The sequence below is a fragment of the Magnolia sinica genome, chromosome 1, assembly GCF_029962835.1.
Source record: "Magnolia sinica isolate HGM2019 chromosome 1, MsV1, whole genome shotgun sequence".
Lineage (NCBI taxonomy): Eukaryota > Viridiplantae > Streptophyta > Magnoliopsida > Magnoliales > Magnoliaceae > Magnolia > Magnolia sinica.
Window position 1 is genome coordinate 16,430,757 of NC_080573.1, and position 19,789 is coordinate 16,450,545.

Consider the following 19,789-nt stretch of genomic DNA (forward strand, 5'->3'; position numbering starts at 1 on the left):
TTTGAAATTTCTCCAATTCTCCCAAATTGCTTGCAATGTTGCACTCCAAACATGAAATCAAGCATGTATGAGGGTTGATCTACTGATTTGTTAAGTCCTTGTCAATTTTCAAAAAATAAAAATCATTTTTTATAAAAAATTAATTTAAAAAATATTAAAATATTAATTTTATTTCAAAATTTTCCTTCAACCAATTGTCAATTGAGAATAATTTCGAAGTATTTAGGAGTGTTTGATGAAATGATCATTATATACATTTTAAATGTTATGCATTCAATTTGAATATAGTTACATTAGTTCAGTCAGATAACACATGGCTTAGGACCTCATAAGAAGGAAACCTATTATGTGCACTTCTTTCTTAACATGTTATGATTTAAAAGTGTAGATTAAGGTCTTTTTAACAATTCTTGATTTTTTTTTGAAAAATTCAACCATTTTTCCAATGTTTCCCCATGTTTCCCAAAAAGTGCGATAAATTACACAATACAAACGATATATCCAAATTACACGATATAAACGATATATCCCGTGCGATAAATGATACGTATCTGTATCCCAAGGGTGCGATACATAACATGATACCGATATGTCAAACATTGCTCATATATTCGACGAATTGAATTCTCCGTGTCGGGCCTTTTGAAAAGATGTGTTACACGTTCCTTTTTTGTTATGGGCATATGCGTTGGACCCATTATAGAGCCAGGTAGTTGGTCCAGACTCATTTGTGCTGGCCAGTTGGTCCAAGTTCGTTTGTGTTAGGTAGTTGATCTAGACACGTTTGTGTCGGACAGTTGGTCCGGCAATTCACATCTCGTCAGTTGTCAAAAGTACATGCTCACCTGAGGTTTCTCGTCATTTTATCATCATTCATTGTCTCGTCGTTGCTCATCCAATTCAGTGTGTGCTTTGTTTTCAATATATAAATAATTGCTTAGTATTGATTGGCCTTTGAAAGGATCCTGATCAATGATCAGTATGAGGTTGTATATGATCCTGATCAATGATCAGTATATTGTAATATTCTGAATTAGTATGTGCTTTTTTTATGTGATACTAGCAACGGAAGATCTATTAGTAAACAGGAGCCCTTATCGCGCACCTGGTTGGATGTCAATCTAATGGATGGATAGGCGTGGGAAGAAAGATAGGGTCAATTACGAGAGGAAGGCAGAGGAAAGAAGACAAGAGAGCAAGACTGAACTCGCAACTACCACAGCTGTAAGAACAACTCGAAAGGTGAGTCCCTGCCCCAATAGCAGCCATCAAATCTTTTGGAATATTACTTGTCGCGTGGTAGCATACAATTGTTGCTTTCCTATGTCGTTCCATTCAAGTGTTATGGAAGCTTTTTTGCTTTTATTCTAAAAAAATATGTATGCCTTTCAAACTCAAGTTGTTCTCTCGAACTACCTTGAGTTTGAGTGTGGATGTTAAAATTATATTAGGTTAATTCCTTATTAGGATAGATTAAGATTACTTCCATTTCTATTTTAAGCTGTACATCTCTTAAAGATCTCCTACAAGATCTTACAAAGATCTCTCATTCTTTATGTATACATGTAACCCTTTGTATTCTCTACAATGTAGCCTCATGGAATTTCTACATATAGTTTAATAAACATCATGCCTGGTCTACATTCCTATATAATATTGTCCACGGCATATGCATATAAAGGCAAATCAGGCGCATTAACAACAGTACTAAGATTTAACTCTAGAGTACAACATTCATATCTCCATTGATCCAGCACCGACCAATAAAGAGAGAATAAACCATATGATCAGTCAATGCAAACAAATTCTATATTGGAGCTTGCCAAATGAAATTACGTTTCATTTGGTGGTCTTCTCCCTACTATCAATGAAAATAACAAATTGTAGCCATGAATCCCATGTAGTCGCTAGCTGTTGGCTACATGAATTGAATGCAATTTCTTTAGGCTTGCAGTGTACAAACAGGCCCCAAGTACTATAGATACACCATATGCAGAGAAGTGCAAATAACCAAGAGGAAACATAATGTGTTTAAATTAACACTCCTAGTCCAGCACCAACTTTTAAATAATACATAAAGATGCATACTTTGACTCAACTAATCAACATAACGAGCATAAATATTTTTCCTATGGCCTTGTACACACCTCTAATCCACGCAGTGCACCATAAATAGTATTTGCCTACAGAGAAAAAACAAAGGTAATTAAGTCCCCGAAAAAACAGATCTAAATGATAAAAAGAAAAAAGAAAAAGCAAATTGCAGAAATAGATTAATCAAACAAATTTGAGGACTTTTTTTTCAAAAGAAACATATATGAGGCTATAGCAGACCTAACTCAAATGCCTAAGGTCAAGCGCCAAGGTTATGATGAAGAGTGAAGACGATGGCATGATATATGAGGTTATAGCAGATGTTACAGATTGAGGTTATAGCAGACCTAACTCAAATGCCTAAGGTCAAGGTTATGATGAACACAAAGATGATGACATGATAAATGTATGCGAATTGCATAATAGATGCATCCAACACATTTAAATCAGAAAATATTTGAGGATATAACAGCCTGCGATTGCTGAATTCCATCAATGAAAGGAATTGTCATCTTACAAATTAAGGTCTATGCCATTTGACTCATTTCCTTTTGATCAGTGCGAATGGCTGCGAGATGGACTCCACAGAGCAGCTGGAGGGAAAAGAATCCTCAAAGATCACGAGAGAAGATTGGGTATCGAGAGAAGGAAGTGAAACCTGGTAGCAGATGGGTGGTTCTCCCTATTCATAGAGCATTTTCCTGAAGAATGAATAGAGGTAGGATTTCAATGGTTCTTTCTCAAGTATGGCAAGGTAACAGAGATTATTCCTCATTACCGCTAGTCGTTGGAGAATTACAGGATTTTCATTCATTCACTTCGACCCAAAAGATGAAGCCAATGAATGTTGGTCAGAAGATGAATGGTCGTAGATTTGCGAAATATGGTCTGGATTATTTGCAGTTGACTATAGATCGCATTCCCTCAGCAAAGTAATGTGAAGGGAAGCAGAGAAGAGGAGCACAGATGCCATGATTAGCAGCGCAAAGCTCTTTAAACATGCGGTTCAGCAGTGTGCAAGAGTGGCTTGGGTGAAGGGGATTGCGCGAGAAACTTGAGGGAAGTTTGGTGGTCACCATCAACAGAGGATCAGTATCACCAAGGCTTCAAATGGCCAACAATCATATGGGTCTGCCCAATTGTGAGTTCTCCAATTCGAGCTGGGTTCTCACATGATGTGCAAGGGTGCTCACTGCCGGAACGACATTTGGAGATGACCCGATTAGGACCTTGGGAAGACGGTCCGGGCGGTCGATGGTGGAGAACAGGGTCACTTGGGTGCAGCTTCCCTCTAGAAGCATCATTAGAGGAAGCATTGGTCTCAATTGGTTCTTGCATAGGGGATGTGGCTGAAATATACAGCAAGTTGATGGGAGGAGATTCACTTCATGAGAGTGAAAATAAAATTAAAGGAGTCCCAATCCCAGAACAAAAGATCCATGGATTGACAGGTCTTGCTTTTATGTGAAAGTGTAGGATGATGAACCAGCGTTGGAGAGAAGAGGTGGTCAGAGGCTCGGGGGGCTCTACCAATCACGGTTGTGGTAGCTCTCAGTTGCAGATGAAGATTATGAAGAATCACATACGACAAAACTCAGGTGATGTGCATTCTACCAGGTCAGGAAAAGGATGACACATCTTTAGATGATTGGGGTAAACTCTGAGAGTTTGAAACAGTTATCCCTCCTATCAATTCACATGATCAGGGGAGGGGCTGAATTTGATACCAGATTTAGCAACAACCAGGGTACATGCAGACGATTCTAGCCATTCTCTAAAGACACACATGGAGGGTAAAAGTGTTAATTGCGCCCCTTCAAAGGGCTAGCCGGATGTTCAGGACAGTTGACGAGAGAAACAAGGCAATTCTGCTTGAGGTCGGCACATGTTCCGGAAGTAAGAATGCCTCTCAAAGAATTGCAGTCATCGTCATCATTTAAGCCTTATCCCAACTAAATAGGGTTGGCTACATGAATCCTTTCGGCCATGCCACTATATCAAAGGCCATAACTTCAATTAGACAATAGTTCATCAAGTCTCTTTTGGGCCTTCCTCTTGCCCTTTGAGAGCCTTCAACTTGTACGAACTCACTCCTAACCAGCGCAATGCTTGGTCTCCGTTGCACATGACAAAACCATCTAAAAGTCTTTCTTGATGGAGACCAGGAACTGCACCAGTTAGGAGTGAATTTGTACAAGTTGAAGGCTCTATAAGGGCAAGGGGAGAGCCCAATAGGAGATGGGTGAGTTAGTAAGAAAATACTTAATGAACTATGGTCTAACGGAAGTTATGGCCCTTGATAGAGTGGAATGGCAGAAAAGGATTCAGGTATCCAACCGCATTTAGATGGGATAAGGCTTAGATGATGATGATGGTGGTGGTGATGGTGGTGATGGTGATAATGACCGCAATTCTCTCAAAGGCATTCTTACCTCCCGAACACACACTGACCTCGAGCAGAACTGCCTTGTGTCTCTCGTCAACTGTCCTGAATATCTGGTTCCCCATGCACCCTCTCAGAGAACTGTGATAATTTCCTATAATAATGTCTTGTATTGCATCCTATTGAAATCCTTGACCTCTGACAAGGGTAGGAAGTTCTTTCAGTCTTAACATAATCGAAAATAGGTAGGCCCAAACCATGACAGTACAGCAACAGCTAGTGAGGGGGGAGTAATTTATGGTAACAAGGACCAAAAGAAAATGCATCTGGATCTTGCACTCTATCATAGGGCACTATTCTTCTTTTTTAAAGGGTAACGAAGATAGGGCCCTATTCTTATTGTTACTTTCTATGTGAAAATTCTCATTGGTAACGACAGAAAGAAAAAGCAATATATAAAAAGAGAACGCAATAGAACTGAAAAAAGTCAAATTGTACTGATCCTCAAATATAATATCCACTAACATGGGGTACATCTTCTGTAGGCTTGTCATGTGCATGTATGCACAGTATGTGTAGACAACATATTAATATTCTAAACTTGGTACTTTATCTTTTAGATTTCTGCTTGGCTGTCGACAAAGAAAAGATAATTAAATAATGTTTCATTGAGAACAGTATAGCCAACATCACCATTATCAAAATCCATGCATCCATTTCTGAAGATTTGCCTAACACAGAGGTTATAAGCATTCAAAGCATCCTATTCCTACCTCAATCATAGCTTCTCCGATGATCGACTGTCCATCGTCCTTTGCGACATATAAAGAATAGCTCTCATCCACACCAAGTTGAAGCTGTTGCAGGTTAAACCATTGATCCAAAATCAATTCATTTCAGAAAATTGAACCATAAATAAAGAAGTATATCTAAAACTAAGAACTTTTAACTCAGCAAACAAATTGGTTGGCGGTTTGGGAAGGTTGTGCTTGAATTGGTTATTAGAGTACAAAGTGATTTGTTTAGTTTTGGTTTTGTAACAGTTTACGTTTTATAATTGTTTATTTATGTGTGTGTGTGTGTTTCATGGCTTAAGTTTTGTTAAACTCAAGAGACTACATTGTGAAAGATGTGACATGAGGAGTTGAATGATGATTGGAGGGCTTAAACCTCCCTTCTCTAATGACCCTTTATTTATAATTAATTAGTTACAAAGATAAGCTTGAATAAGATCAAATCAAATCCTAGAGGATATATATAGGTATGGTGAATTGTAGGTGCACACAAGACTGGGTAAACTAACAAGATTATGATGCTTTGCATGTACACACAAAGCTGTGTACTCAAACAAGTGTAATGGGTTGGACTCATTTTACCTAGCCATGGGTTTCACAGTTCAAGTTATTTAGTTTTGGAGATAAAAAGTTAGAAACGCATGGTTTGAATAGTATCCACATACTTTGAATTTATAAGCAAATAGAATAGCGACGATTGATTCATATACAATCTTTTTTTTTTAAGATTGGTTCATGTATGATCTTTACAAGACACAAATAGAAGTCAAATTTTATTTTGTTCTCTTTTATCCCAAGATTTGTGCAAGGATCTCATGTGAGTGCTTTTCCTTTTATTATTACTCTGTTATCATGTGAGACACAATAATTGGACTGCACTCATGGGTGCAGGTCCAAGATCTCGACCTTACAAATCAAGGTTAGGATTTTGTTTTCCGATCCTACAATTTATAACAAAGATAAGTATGCTTGCCCAAGTTCTTTCATATCTTAGTTTTTTTTTTTAAGGGAGAAAAAATTATATTAAAGAAACTACTAGCAATCGCTAGGCGGGAAAGGAAACAACAAAATCGCCTGCAAGCGGACAGAACACAAAAACCCTATAACCTTTACAACTCAATCCAATCAGACAAACAAATGAGAAATCCCCAGCATCACCACTTAAATAGATTGCGAATGATTATGAAAACAACGTCGATTTCTCTCTCCCCATATAGACCACCAAATCGCCAGCAACATCAACTGCCAAGCCCAAAGAAGATCCCAAGTTGACTTAGGCATCACCCAATCAACTCCATACCCGCGCTATAAAGTGACACCACACTTCGCTAACAAAGGAGCAAAAGATGAATAAATGATCCACGGATTCTGCATCTCGATTGCACAACAACGCATGTTTGGGATCGGCAAGGACCTGTTCTAAAGATTGACAATTATGAGAACTAGGGGTGCACACGGGTCAGTTCGGTCCGGTTCTGGGGTGAAACCAGAACCGAACTGTTCCATACGGTTCTAGGATTTTCGGAACCGAAACCGGACCATTAACACCCTAGAACTGGACCGTGAAAACCAGTTCGGTTCCACAATTCTGTGGTGTGTGGAGAGAGAGAGGACCAGCGAGAGATAGAGAAGCAGCAAGAGAGAGAGAGAGAGAGAGGATCGGTGAGAGAGAGGAGCAGTGAGAGAGAGGAGCAACGAGAGAGAGATGAGCAGAGAGAGAGAGAGAGAGAGGATCGGGGGCCGGCGAGAGAGCAATAGCGAGAGAGAGAGGGCTAGCGGCGGCAAGAGAGAAAGGGCCGACAGCGGCGAGAGAGAGAGAGAGAGAGAGAGAGAGAGAGAGAGAGGACCGACGATAGAGAGATGAGAGAGGGCGGGGGCAGCCACACGCACGCAGCAGGGTCGGGTAGACTTAGGGTTTTGTTTTTTTTTTTAATGTAGGTTCGGTTCCTGGTTCGGTTCCAGGTTCGGTTCTAGGTTCGGTTCCATGGTTCGGATCGGTTCTACATACCCCTAAACCGGAACCGAACCGATCTAAACGGTTCTTTGATTTTTGGTACTAGTGCACTTTAAAACCGGACCAAACTGGACCGTTTGATCGGTTCCAGTCCAGTTTCACGGTTCTACCAGTTCGATGTGCACCCCTAATGAGAACCCTATTTTGCCCCACAAGCAATAGGAAACCCACGATTTTGGCGGCACGCCATAGTACCAAAAGTGGAAAGCATTCCGCGGATGAGCCTTATACCTTGAGAACAATCATTAGTGAAATGACTTAACCGAGAAACCACCCGAAGCCTGCATCCGCCACACCAAGAAATCCGCCCCACTTCCCGACCAAAAAGAACTGCAAATGGCTAAGCAAAGTATTGTACTCATCAACCTCAATATCAGACAAATTCCTCCTATAAGGAGGAGCTAGACGATAGACGAGCCGCAAAGGGAGAAGCATTATGCCACCATCAAATATGACGAAGGCAATAAGCTAGCTAGAGAGGGGAAGTCATGTTGCAAGGGATGCTCGTCATACAAGCAATCTGCCCAAAAACAAACCCTTGTGCCATCCCTCATGGAGAACTTCGCACCTTTCCAAAAGGAATCTCAACGACATAATCGATTTCCAGATATGGGAAGCCCTATGGAGAGAAGATCATTTCATATCCCAACCCCCTAGATAAGTTCCATACTTAGAGGCAATAATAACCCACCATAAGCTATCTCGTTCCAAAGCAAACCGCCAAAGCCATTTTCCAAGAAGGGTTGAATTTATATGCCTTAAGACTCGCAAACCTGCACCGCTTTCAAAAAACGGCCTACAGACCTCCTCCCATTTCAAAAGATGAAACCTAAAGGAGTTTTCAAAGCCCCTTCATAGAAAATCTGATGCAGAACCGATGCATGAACCAAATATCATGTGAGATCAAGTAGCAAAATTAAGATAATTAACAAAAAACACAAACCTTGCCATAATCATCACAAATACCACGAAAACCAAAAGAATATCATGCATAATCCTACCCTAGGTTACCAACATCGTCACACAAAATCATTAAATAAAAGGAAACTATGATCTAATGGATGTAGGGGCATCCAATTAGCAGAGGATATAGTCTATTTCAAAGTAGATTACCTAATAGAACGTAAGGTAAAATTAGGGTTATGGGAATTAGGGAAATCTATGAATTAAGGTTTATGGAATCAAATTGGGTGAAGAGATTAAAGGGTTTATAGATTAGGATGTGGGAATTATGGTTTTTGATGGAAGGAGTGTAAGGATTTTGAGTGGATTGAATAATGGGAAAAGTCAGGGTTTTGGTAATTTGGGAAAGTAGGAAAGTTAGGGATTTTAGATTTAGGATTAGGGTTTTGGGAATGGAAGAAAGGGGTTTCGATCTAAGGATGATGGAAAACCAAAATGAGCAAGGTGTGGCCATACGGCCAACCCGAAAGATTCACATGTGTGATTGTATGGTCACATGTGTGGCATGGGATTGATGAGTTTAGGTCGGTTAGGGTTTGGATGGTGGATAGATAAGGGAAAGATGGGTTTAGGAGAAGATGAAGACTTAAAATGGAAGAGTTGAATAACTTAAAGGAAATACCTTGATGGATAATGAAATGGTGGTGATGTGGGGATAAGATGGAGACCTCGCACCTCCGTTGATGAAGATTAGCCTCACACCAATTTCCCTTCCAAATCACATGGAAGTTTCTTCAAATCTCATGAAAATAAAAGAAGAAGAACAAAATGAACAAAGCTTCGAGAGGGTCGCACGCCCAACCTCTTTTATAGCTCCAAGAAAATTCAATAATTACAATAAACACCATGTTTTGTGAATTTTAGTGAAAATAGCCCTAGTCTAAATAAAATCAACTAAAAACACTCATAATGGTGTCCAAACATAACATAAACAAAACTAGATCCTATAAGCTGATAAAGTCTAAGAAAAACTAGTGTGGGTGATCCATGATCAATGGCTCGATCATGTGATCCAACGGCCTGATCGTCATGTCCCTCCAATCCAACGGTCGGGATCACTCTATAAAACAACCCATGTGCATCTTCCCAATGTGGGGTCTTCCAGATGCTCGCACATGCACATGGGGTCTTTAGCACGATCACGAGTACTCGCCTAGCCACAAGGAAATCAGTGCGACCTGCCTCCTCCTCGGATACGTACGCAAAGGCGTACGTGACGTGATATCCTCATCAAAATCCCTTCTAAGTTTTTTCCCAATCTAACTAGAACGGCCTACAGCCACCTAAACAAGGGCATAAAATAGAGCGGCGTGTTCGAAAAAGTTGCTTTAATCAAAGTGGGATGACCCCCGAGAGAAAGATAGTGGCTCCTCCACTTAGCTAATTTCCTCTGAATTCTCTCTATCACCCTATCCCACAGATGAATCGGCGGTTTCCCAATACAGAGAGGGAGAACCAAATAAGAAGCATGAAAAGAACTTGCCTTGCAAGCGAAGGAATCTGCTAGTTGAATGGTCTCATCCATGGATAAGTGGTTTCCCAACATCTCACTCTTCCCTACATTAATTTTTAACCCCAACACCGCTTTGAAACAAATTACCACTTTCCTCAAATCCTTCACCATCCCCTTATCCGCCTCGCAAAATACAAGCGTGTCATCCGCAAATTGAAGGTAGGAAACCGGCTTTTCCATCTTGCCCACCCTAAAGCCTTTGAATAACCCAACAGCTTCTTAGTTTGTTATTGGTCAACGTCTTAGATTCACATATCAGTTCTAGAAGTCTAAAGGTCTGATTGGTTGCAGTGTGGTTTTGTTATAGAAGCGTTTGAATTGTTTCCAGTAAGTGTTGATTGTGGTAGCAATGGGAGAATCGAACCTGGCTAATTACATCTCATGGAGAACTCGATTGTCTCTGAATCTCCAAGGTTGTAGCTTTTGAAAAACCATTGGCAAAGGCAAAGTAGAACCATTAATCCAAGAGGATTGGAAAGGGAGAACCAAGCAAGCAATCAAGGTATTAAAAAACACAATTTGTCCAGATGTTTGGAAACATTATGAGAATTTACTTATCCAACCCATTAAAAAATGTTTTATCCCTCTAAAGTAACAATAAAGTTGTGAATCTTTCTTCAAAAAGTATTTCATAGGACTTTTCAAATTTATTTTTTTTTTTTTTTTTAAAGTATTTCATAGGTAACCATGATTTACTATGTAGGTAATTTAAATCAGGTGCATTCCAAATTAAGTGAAATTGGTAAGTTAGAAGCAATAATTTACTGAATCGAAAGAGGCTAAAAGCAAAAGGTCCAAATGAAACTTTAGGTATTGCTGGAATTGAGAAAATCATAGATACAAACATGGTTGAAATTTTAAAATTAGGGGCACAATTTCTTTTTCTAGGATTAATGAAAGTTTTATTAAGGCCCACTTACAAACAAGCAGGAAAAGAATATAGCAGAAGGGGGAGAACTAGCAATATACAGCCCAACAAATGACTTAATAAAATCTAAGTTAACTTTAAAGATTGAAGCCCATTCTAGTACATTCACTTTTATAGACAGCAGTGTGGCGATGAAAGATCCCGCATGATCCTAGAAACGACGTCTATTTTACTCGCCCCAAATGGCCCACCAAATGGCAGGCAAAAGAAGGTTCCAAATGGGTCGCACCTCTTTAGCCACAAATCTACCTGGCCAAGACCAAAGGAGGGTCGAAACTAATTGTGGCATTACCCAAGCCATCTGAAATTGAGAAAGAAAATGCACCCAAATCTTGGTTGAGAACGGACAGGTCATGAACAAGTGATCGATAGACTCAGAGTCTCTCATGCCAAGGCAACATGTGTTCGGAATGACCATGGCTCGATTTTGGAGATTATCAATCGTCAAAACCCTCTTCCTTGCCACAGGTCAGGTGAATGTAGCCACTTTGGGAGGCGCACCTTGGAATCAAAACTGATAGGCAAAAGTCCCACAGGGATTTGTAGGATCCAACAGGAGCATATTGTAGAAGGATTTGACTGAAAAACAACCGGAACTCTGCATAGTCCACACCATGGAATCCTCACCCCCTGGAAGAACCACAACGCAAAAACGGCCCAAAAGAGATAACGAGTCCTCAGTCTCGTTGTCCAAAAGCGGCCTCCTACATGGAGGAGTCCAAATAACCGAAGAGCCACTATATTCAACGCACTCTGCTACTTTCAACTCATTGGATGTCGCCAAACCCGCCAAGGATGGATAGAGGTTAATTAACACACCGTCTCCCCCACACCAAGGATCCTTCCAAAACTTGAGCCGAGAACCATCTCCTAGGGAAAAAGACACTCCTTCCCAGAATTTTCCTTTGAGATCCACGATGGCCCATCACACATAAGAAACCTGATAGCAGGAAGAATCCTTATTCTCCCATCCTCCTACCTTGAGACCGTATTTAGAAGCTATAATTTCACACCAAGAGTGCCCCTCCTCAGTCCCAAACTACCACAAACATTTGCCAAGAAGAACTTGGTTCATAAGATTCAATATACAGATGCTCGCACCGCCCTGATCCAAAGACAGGCACACTTCTTCCCATTTTATCAAATGGAATTTGAACCTGTCACCTGATCCCTTCCATAAGAAATCCCTTCTCGACTTGTCCAATTTATCCTACACAAGTTTAGAACACTTGAATACAGACATGAAATAGACTTGCATATTAGATAGAGTGGCTTGAAGAAGAGTCAGCTAGCCGCCCAAGGAGAGGTAACGACTCTTCCAAGAAAACAACCTTCTCTCAACTCTTTCCAACACCTTATCCCAAAGATAAAGAGTAGGCTTCCCAAATCCCAATGCATAGCGGGAATCCCAAGTAAGAAGAGGGAAAAGATCCCACTTTACAGCCGAACATCGTCACCAATCTCTATAATTCCTTGCCACCTAGATAAATGCCTAAGATTTCGTTTTTACGGATGTTGACCTTAAAGCCCGAGACCGCTTCAAAACATTCTATAATTTCGCGCAAGTTGGCTATCATCAATGGATCAGGATCACAAAAAAAAATCATCGTATCATTTGCAAATTGAAGATGGGAAACCCAAGGAGACGAAGCGGCAACCTTGAACCCGTTAAGATTAGCCTCCTGAACTTTGGCTATAATGCAACTAAAAGCTTCCGCATTTACGAGGAAGAGATAAGGAGATAGCAGGTCCCCTTGATGAAGGCCCCTAGACGACTTGAAGAAGCCTTTGGGGGAGCCATTCACTGAGAAGGACGACAAGCTAATGCAAGCTCGAATCCGCATCCCAGCCTGCCCAACATATAATCTAGGAAATCCACATTGCCATAGGTCTTCTCCACATCGAGTTTACAAACAACTCGCTGTTTCTTCTCCATGAACCTGGAGTTAATGCATTTGTGGGTTACAAGCACGTTGTCAAGGATCTATCTTCTCTCCACAAATGCTCATTGGCTTTCCAATATGACCGAACCTAAAACTCCACAAAGCCTCGAAGCAAGAATCTTAGCTATAATCTTATGTGGGCTTTCAACAAGACTTATAAGTCGAAAGTCTTGTAAGCATTCAGCCCCTTCCTTTTTAGGAATAAGAGCAATAAAAGACACCCAATTCAGAAGAATTGCTCCCTTCTAAAAAAAAATCATTGATGAACACATACGTCTGTCTTAACCACTTCCTAGAATTCTTGGAAAAACACAAGGGGAAATCCGTCAGGGCTAGGAGCTTTATCGTTAGCCAAGCTATCTACTGTCGCCTTAACCGCACCTTCCAAAAGCGGAGACTCCAATATTGTCACTTCATCATCCTTGATACGATCAAACTATAGGTAGTCAAGTCTCGGGCGTATCCAACAATTGTTTGTAAGGAGATTCTCATAGAATTACACTATTGCCTGGCAAACTTGATCTTTCTTCTGAAGTTTGTTTCCATCCACAATACTAGAGGAAATTCTATTATTTTTGTTTCTAGCAGATGCCATACAATGGAAAAAAAATGAGTGTTTTTATCCCCTTTCTACCAACCACAAGGCTCTTGATTGTTGTCTCCATTTAATCTCTTCATCTTTCAAGTACTTCGAATATTCAAGAAGAATTGTTGATCGTTGCTTTCTCTTCATCATATAATGCTCTTCTCTCTTCTTCGGACTCTAATGCTTTAAGGTTTTCCATCAAAAACACTCTTTTAGCCTCCTTGGCTTTGAGAACTTCCTTCTTCCAATCTTTCAATTCCAATTTGAACAATTTTAATTTCTTATGCAATCCAAAACCTGTCGTCCCTTCTACTTGAAAAGCCCGCCACCACCCTTTAACCATGTCATAGAACCCTTCCTCCTCTAACTAGTACAGCTCAAATCTGAATGGCTTTGTTCCCCAACCGTAGTCAACAATTTGCAACAGAATGGGTCTATGATTTAAGGTGGGTTTAGGGAGTGCTTGGCACTGCAACAATTGAATTCGACAAGCCATTCAGTAGACACCAGAAAACGGTCCAATTGCAATAGGGTTAGAGAACTTCTGCCGTTAGACCAGGTAAACTTCACTCCAGACATGGGAATGTCCATCAGATTGTATTGTTGGATCCAATATGCAAACTCCTTCATGCTCCTTGTTATTCACGATCCGTTCGACTTCTCGTAACTGAAGTGGATGACATTAAAGTCCCCCCTATACACCACGGAAGAGACCAGCGAGTTGCCACTGATCGAAGTTCGTCCTACAAATTGGCTCTGACAGCTACCCTACTAGGCCCGTAGACAATAGCGAACAGCCACTTGAAGCCAGATGAGATGTCGGTAAGAATAATAGAAACAATGTACTCACCGCACCAGAAATCTTCCTTCCTTCACAACTTTAATTTCATGTCACTATAATACCCCCTGCTATCCCATTAGCATCCAAGGAGACGAAATCCATAGAATTTAACCCCCATGCCTCTTGCAACATAGTTCCGTCAAAATATGAAGTTTTGGTTTCCTGAAGAGAAAATGACTTCCACCTTCAATTTCCTGCATGTCCTTGATGATAATCTGCATGGCCTTACACCCTAAGCCCCGAACGTTCCAGCTAAGGATCTTCATTAAGAAACAGACCTCTCCCATCCTACCCCTAAGAACTCCTCCATTCTTGTTTCCCGTTTCGTAGTTGACTGAGCTTTCGAGTCTTAATAGTTCTCGTTGCCCCTTCAAGTTGCGTCTCAAAGGTAATATGCTTGCTTCACTCCCACGTTGTTCAATGAATTGGAAGAGAGCCACTGCATCCTTGTCTCGAGCATGGAACGAGAAGCCTATCTTCCTACTCACCCTGTCGATCACATCCTTCGTCCAGTCCAACTCTTCCTCCGACAGAGCATTGTCAATCCAAAGCTTCCCCTACTCGAGTTCTTGCTTCAGCTGGGCCCCTACTTGAATTCTTGCTTCAGCTGGGCCCATTTCGCACACATTGTTTGTAGGAATTCGAGTTGCAGCTTGCAAAGGCATAAAGTCCAGCACATTAGACAACTCTTACCCTGCACAACTTGATCCTCTGTTGGATTGAATGTCAGCCCCTGCCATGACCATAGCTCTGGACTCTTCTGTCTAGTCTAAATGTTCTGACTCAACCTCCGCATGCATTCTTTCATTGATTGTTTCCTCAGAAGGTGTAATCTAATCAGTATGCATCTGAACTCCCTCATTTTCCTAGTTCATAACTGAGCTTGGAAACTAATCAAAGGAGAAAAGTCCATCTCCAAGAAGTAGAACTGCCCTTGGACTCCCTCAGCAATATGGAACTAAGTTTCAAACCTTAGGTATTAAAGCCTTAGGATGTGCATGTGCCAGACCCGAAACTAAAATTAGGGTGTCGCTCTCACGTGCCATAGGCAAAAGAGACTTTTCGGAAACACCTGACCGATCATGTGCCAAGGGGGATGAGGCTAAATCAGCTTCAGAACTGCTCGCATCAGACAAGACTACATGTGGCAACTCCTCTGCACAACCAGAGGCGGTGACAGCGTGAGGGGTACATGTCACCTCACGATGCAGCTCCAAGCAAGCTTGAACCCAAGTCTCAACCCCAAGCCTCTTTAAACCAGCCACCAGATCCCGAGCCGCATCCAACCCACAGGCTCGATCTAACCCTCCCACCGAACCTCCAGGGAAAATATCTTGCTCAGACGTGTGCGTACGGCTTCTACGTGTGAAGAATCGTCTGATCCACATAGCTAACAATGGGGAAAATAACCGACCACTGTGCTCCCACATCGTATCCACCTACAACCTCCTCTCCTTGACACGCCTCATGGCCACCTACCACCGTTTGACCAACCACATAGAGGCAGCGATGCTCGAAAAGGTTAAGTGATCTATCGAACCACGGGGGCCAAGCTCCATCTTCTCAACGCATTGCAGCGCATGCCGTGGGAAGGGATCGCTCCTCTCTCGCCTTCCAGTGCTCGCCAAACAACTGGGCTTTCCCCATAAAGACTCATTCTCCACCTTTAGTGGGATATGAATATCTCCAACCTTCAAAAGTATCAATTCCAAGGGATTGATAGCCCTTTGTTTGTGAATGCACAGGTGCACAGCGCTAACGTTGTTGTCGTACCCATTACCCAGTGCCTTCGTCAATAGCCATAACCTCGCCAACACATTCGCCCACAGCCCGGAACACTTCGTTATTCCAGAGCTCTAGAGAGATACCCCAAAACAGAAACCAAGCGATTTCGGTTTCGAACAGAGAAAAATCCTCCCACTTGCAAATGACTTTGGTCGAACTGTCGTTAAACCATTCCCCAACCAACAGAAGCATATCAATGTCGGAGCCCAACTTCAAGGATATCCATATCTTGTCTTATGCTATTGGTTTTAAACAGTAGTTGCATTCTTCCATTGACCACCGCCATTGATGCCACCACCGACCACCGCAAGGAAAACCATGCCCGGCTCACTATAGTTGCGTCTCCGCAGACCATCTTCCCTGCATTTGCTTCCTCCTTCAGCACTCATCTTCCCTCCTTCCTCATCCGTCCTCCTATGAGCCGAGGCTTCCCCTGTCACAATCTCCTTGAACGACCGAGTCATCGGACCGGCTGGGTATCCCTACCAACAGACGTTCCCCTAGCTTTTTCTCTGTTCACTTGTTTTAGACTGAATTTTGTCCTCTGGACGAGCATTTTCTTCCCTACGAAGCTTTCCACAATCAACATCTTAATCACCTGCTAGATCTCGTCCTCCGATTTCATGAGGATGAAAGTGAATCCATGGATTTCCGCAGACCCCGTAAAACAAGGGAGGACAACCTGCGAAACCTCTCCTGCCCGCCCAAAAACTCGAGAGAAATTAATGGGTAGCCAGCCTACCAGGAAATCTTTCACAAATAGTGCCAGAAGTTCCTCCAGATCAACCCTAACAACGTCCTTCCTTCCTGCATTAAGGACTCCCTTCTTTTCTACATTCGTCCAACCCTTCCCATTCTCCCTTTGTGGTTGAGCATCCCTTCTTATTGAGGAGTCATCCCTGACGATCTCTTTCCCTCTATCCTTCATTGGAGCTTGGACATCTCCATCATCTCCACCTAAATCTCTGTTGGTGAAGGATTCCTCTTGCAGCAGCTAGGATGAATGTTGGTGTTTTCCAAATCTCCTAGAAGATCGACTCCTGCCTTTTGATCTACTTGTCCTTTTACTCTCCCTGCTATCCTTTGTGAAGTCTCGTCGAGTTTCCAGCGATACCATTCGGCTTCCCATTGAAACATAAATCTCAAAAGGTCATCTTTTACTTTCTAAAGAGTGCAGACTACGCTACACTACATTTCCCACCTCACCTCACTCTGAGGTGAGTGAAGTGCCCTACTTCTATCTCACAAGTAGTGGTAGTGCAGTTTGACTGTTGATCCTGGTGAAGGAGGCTGCGCCGGGCGAGAGTGAGTGCGTGTTAGTAGCTGGGTATTTGGAGTGAGGTTGTTTTGGGTGGGATAGGGAGTGAGCTAGTACTTCATTAAAGAAGCACGAGTGAAATGGCAAAGAGAATAAGATGTTGCTCCCCCTCCCTCTATCTTTTCCCGCTTTGTTAATCTTCCCCTCTAACGCGACCCCTCTAACGCGAGCGGGGCGGCAGGGGGATGGCAAGGAGAATTGATGAATTGGATTATGCTCCCATGATCATGAAAATTTGAAGGTGGGTATCTTTAGTTTAGATTCTAATTTTTTAAGTTTTCATCAAATCGGCCCAAAGTATGAGCAAAGTAATATTGAGACTATTTTGGCTGGTTCCATGAATATAGAGAAGGATTAATTATTTTCCATGTGATATATTATGGAAAAATGTGTTCCTTTCTAGTTCAGAAAATTCTGCATGAGATAATCTTTATCCAAAATTAAAGTGGTGTGACTTTTAGAAAAAATCTTGATCAATGTGCATGAATAGTCATGAGAGATACAAGTGGATGCATCATAAACATTTCTTTAAAACATTGAGAAGCACCAAGCGCATACATGTTACTGGAAGCCTAACACGGACGGCATTTTTTAAAAACATAAGTATGTCTTTTGCAATATGGGCATGCTATGCACCTCATAGGCCATGGTGACTCAATGATTATGTCATCATTAACAGCTCAAACACCAGCAAAGATGGCAATAGAAACCATAGCAATTCATATGACTTGCATACAGCTCATATTCTGTAAGCTTGAAGGTCAAGTAGAGGATATGTTTACAAGGTCACTGAAAGCATAAGATCTCGTCAAGTTGATGACCATGATGCGGATAAGAGAAGTTTGAAATTTCTAAAATATGGGAGTCTATTAGTATTCTATCTAAACTAAAAATTTTGAATTACTAATTCAGTTGGTGATTCTAGGAAGGTTGTTTCTGAATTCATGTTGTAGGAAGAAAAACTAGAATCAAAATCTCGAGCCTTCACCCCATGAGTGCACCTCAATAGTTGTATCTCACGCTTAGGGTAGTTGTAAAAGGCAAAGATCACTTTCAGGATCTTCACAGGAATCTATGACAAGCGAAAACAACTAAAACCAGTTATAATTAAACATGATATAAATAAATTTCAAAACCAACCCAATTAAAGGAAACATGATATAAATAAATTTCAAAACCAACCCAATTAAAGGAATTTAAGTAATTATGTGAATGCATGATTCTATGTAATTTCCACTGAACAACCTATTTTTAGGCAAAGGAAACTTTGATACTCTGGCATAATGTGATGGCTTATATGCAGGCACTGAAACATTATGGATGTGGCATACAATTAACTCAAATAAGATGGACGGCAAACCAAAAAAAAATAGTATACTGATTTGACTGTCTAAATAACTGCTTGCTGGACGCTGAATGGATGTTTCAAATGAAAAATATCCAACGGATTGAAATTAGAAAATATGTGTCCAATAATCAGGTGTCAGGATAGTTCAGCAAATATGAATTTTGGATTATGACCCATTTGGGCAGTCAAAATTGAGTAGTATATGCCACTTCTCAATTTCTTAACGCCTGCGTATCAAGTGTTGCACACTGACAGAGCATCAGTTAACTCCCCTTCTTGAAATCGCTTGTACTCCTCTCGCCATGGTTAAAACGAAATTACAGTGATAGAGAAGCCGCAAAAGGGCTCACCGTTTCATTAGCGGATCCAACGACGATCCTGATCTCTTTAAGATCGAAAGAGGATTTAGGACCAGGGGACCTGGAGCAGTGCTTGAATACAGTCGACCTGTATCTCTCGAAAGCCTCACGGACGATGGGAGAATCTCCACCGTCGCCTCGGACTTGGAGGGAGAGATCAGGATCGACGGAGATGGTGGCATTACCGTGCGTGAATTCCTTGGGGAGAGGCCATATGTATGTGAGAGAATCGTCTGGAGTTAGGGTTTTGGAAGATGCAGAGGCGAGAAGAGAGATGAAGAGAAGGATGGAGCGGAAATTCATGAGTCGGCCGTGCACTGAAATGCTGGTGGGTGGAAGCTCGGTCACTGATGAAAGGATATATATCTACGGCCGTCTTCCGATGCGTACCTGCGTGGGGTTTCCGGGACAGACGCTAATTTCCCATGCCCCCGCCGTCGGAAGCTATGCGGGGCCCACAAATATTTACTTGTAAATATCCACTCCGTCCATCATTTTCTAATTATTACAATAGGAAATGTATACAAAAATCAGGTAGATATAAGACTTGGTGGGCCACACGATAGGAAAGAGTGAGAATGGAAACTTACACCGTTGAAACCTTTCTGATGCCGAACATGATGTTTATATGTCATCCAAACCGTTCAGAACGTTATTACCACTGACATAAACTGTAGTCCCAGATATCACTCTAATCCAAAATTCATTCTCCCTTAAAGGTTCCAATGGTAGATGTTCAATCTCATGTGGCATGGTCTACCTCAGTTTTGAATCTGCTTGATGTTTTGGACTCTTGTGCTATCGTGAGCTTGAGAAACTGATGGACGTAATGGATTTCTCAAAGGAATCTCCGTGGGCCCCACATAGCTTCCTACTACAGGAACTTCACTTGAGCGGGGCACAGGGAATTCGCGTCTAAA

General features: G+C 41.6%; 1 protein-coding gene across 1 annotated transcript in view; it reads right to left on the minus strand.

Annotated features, from left to right (window-relative positions):
- The window catches only part of LOC131241155 (beta-hexosaminidase 1), a 77,707-nt gene extending 58,447 nt beyond the window's left edge, over positions 1-19,260 (minus strand). The window contains 3 exon segments of the mRNA XM_058239856.1: positions 2,148-2,183; positions 5,251-5,334; positions 18,861-19,260. Coding sequence (XP_058095839.1) covers positions 2,148-2,183; positions 5,251-5,334; positions 18,861-19,172 — 432 coding nt within the window. The 5' untranslated portion in view covers positions 19,173-19,260.
- Positions 19,261-19,789: the final 529 nt, after the last annotated feature.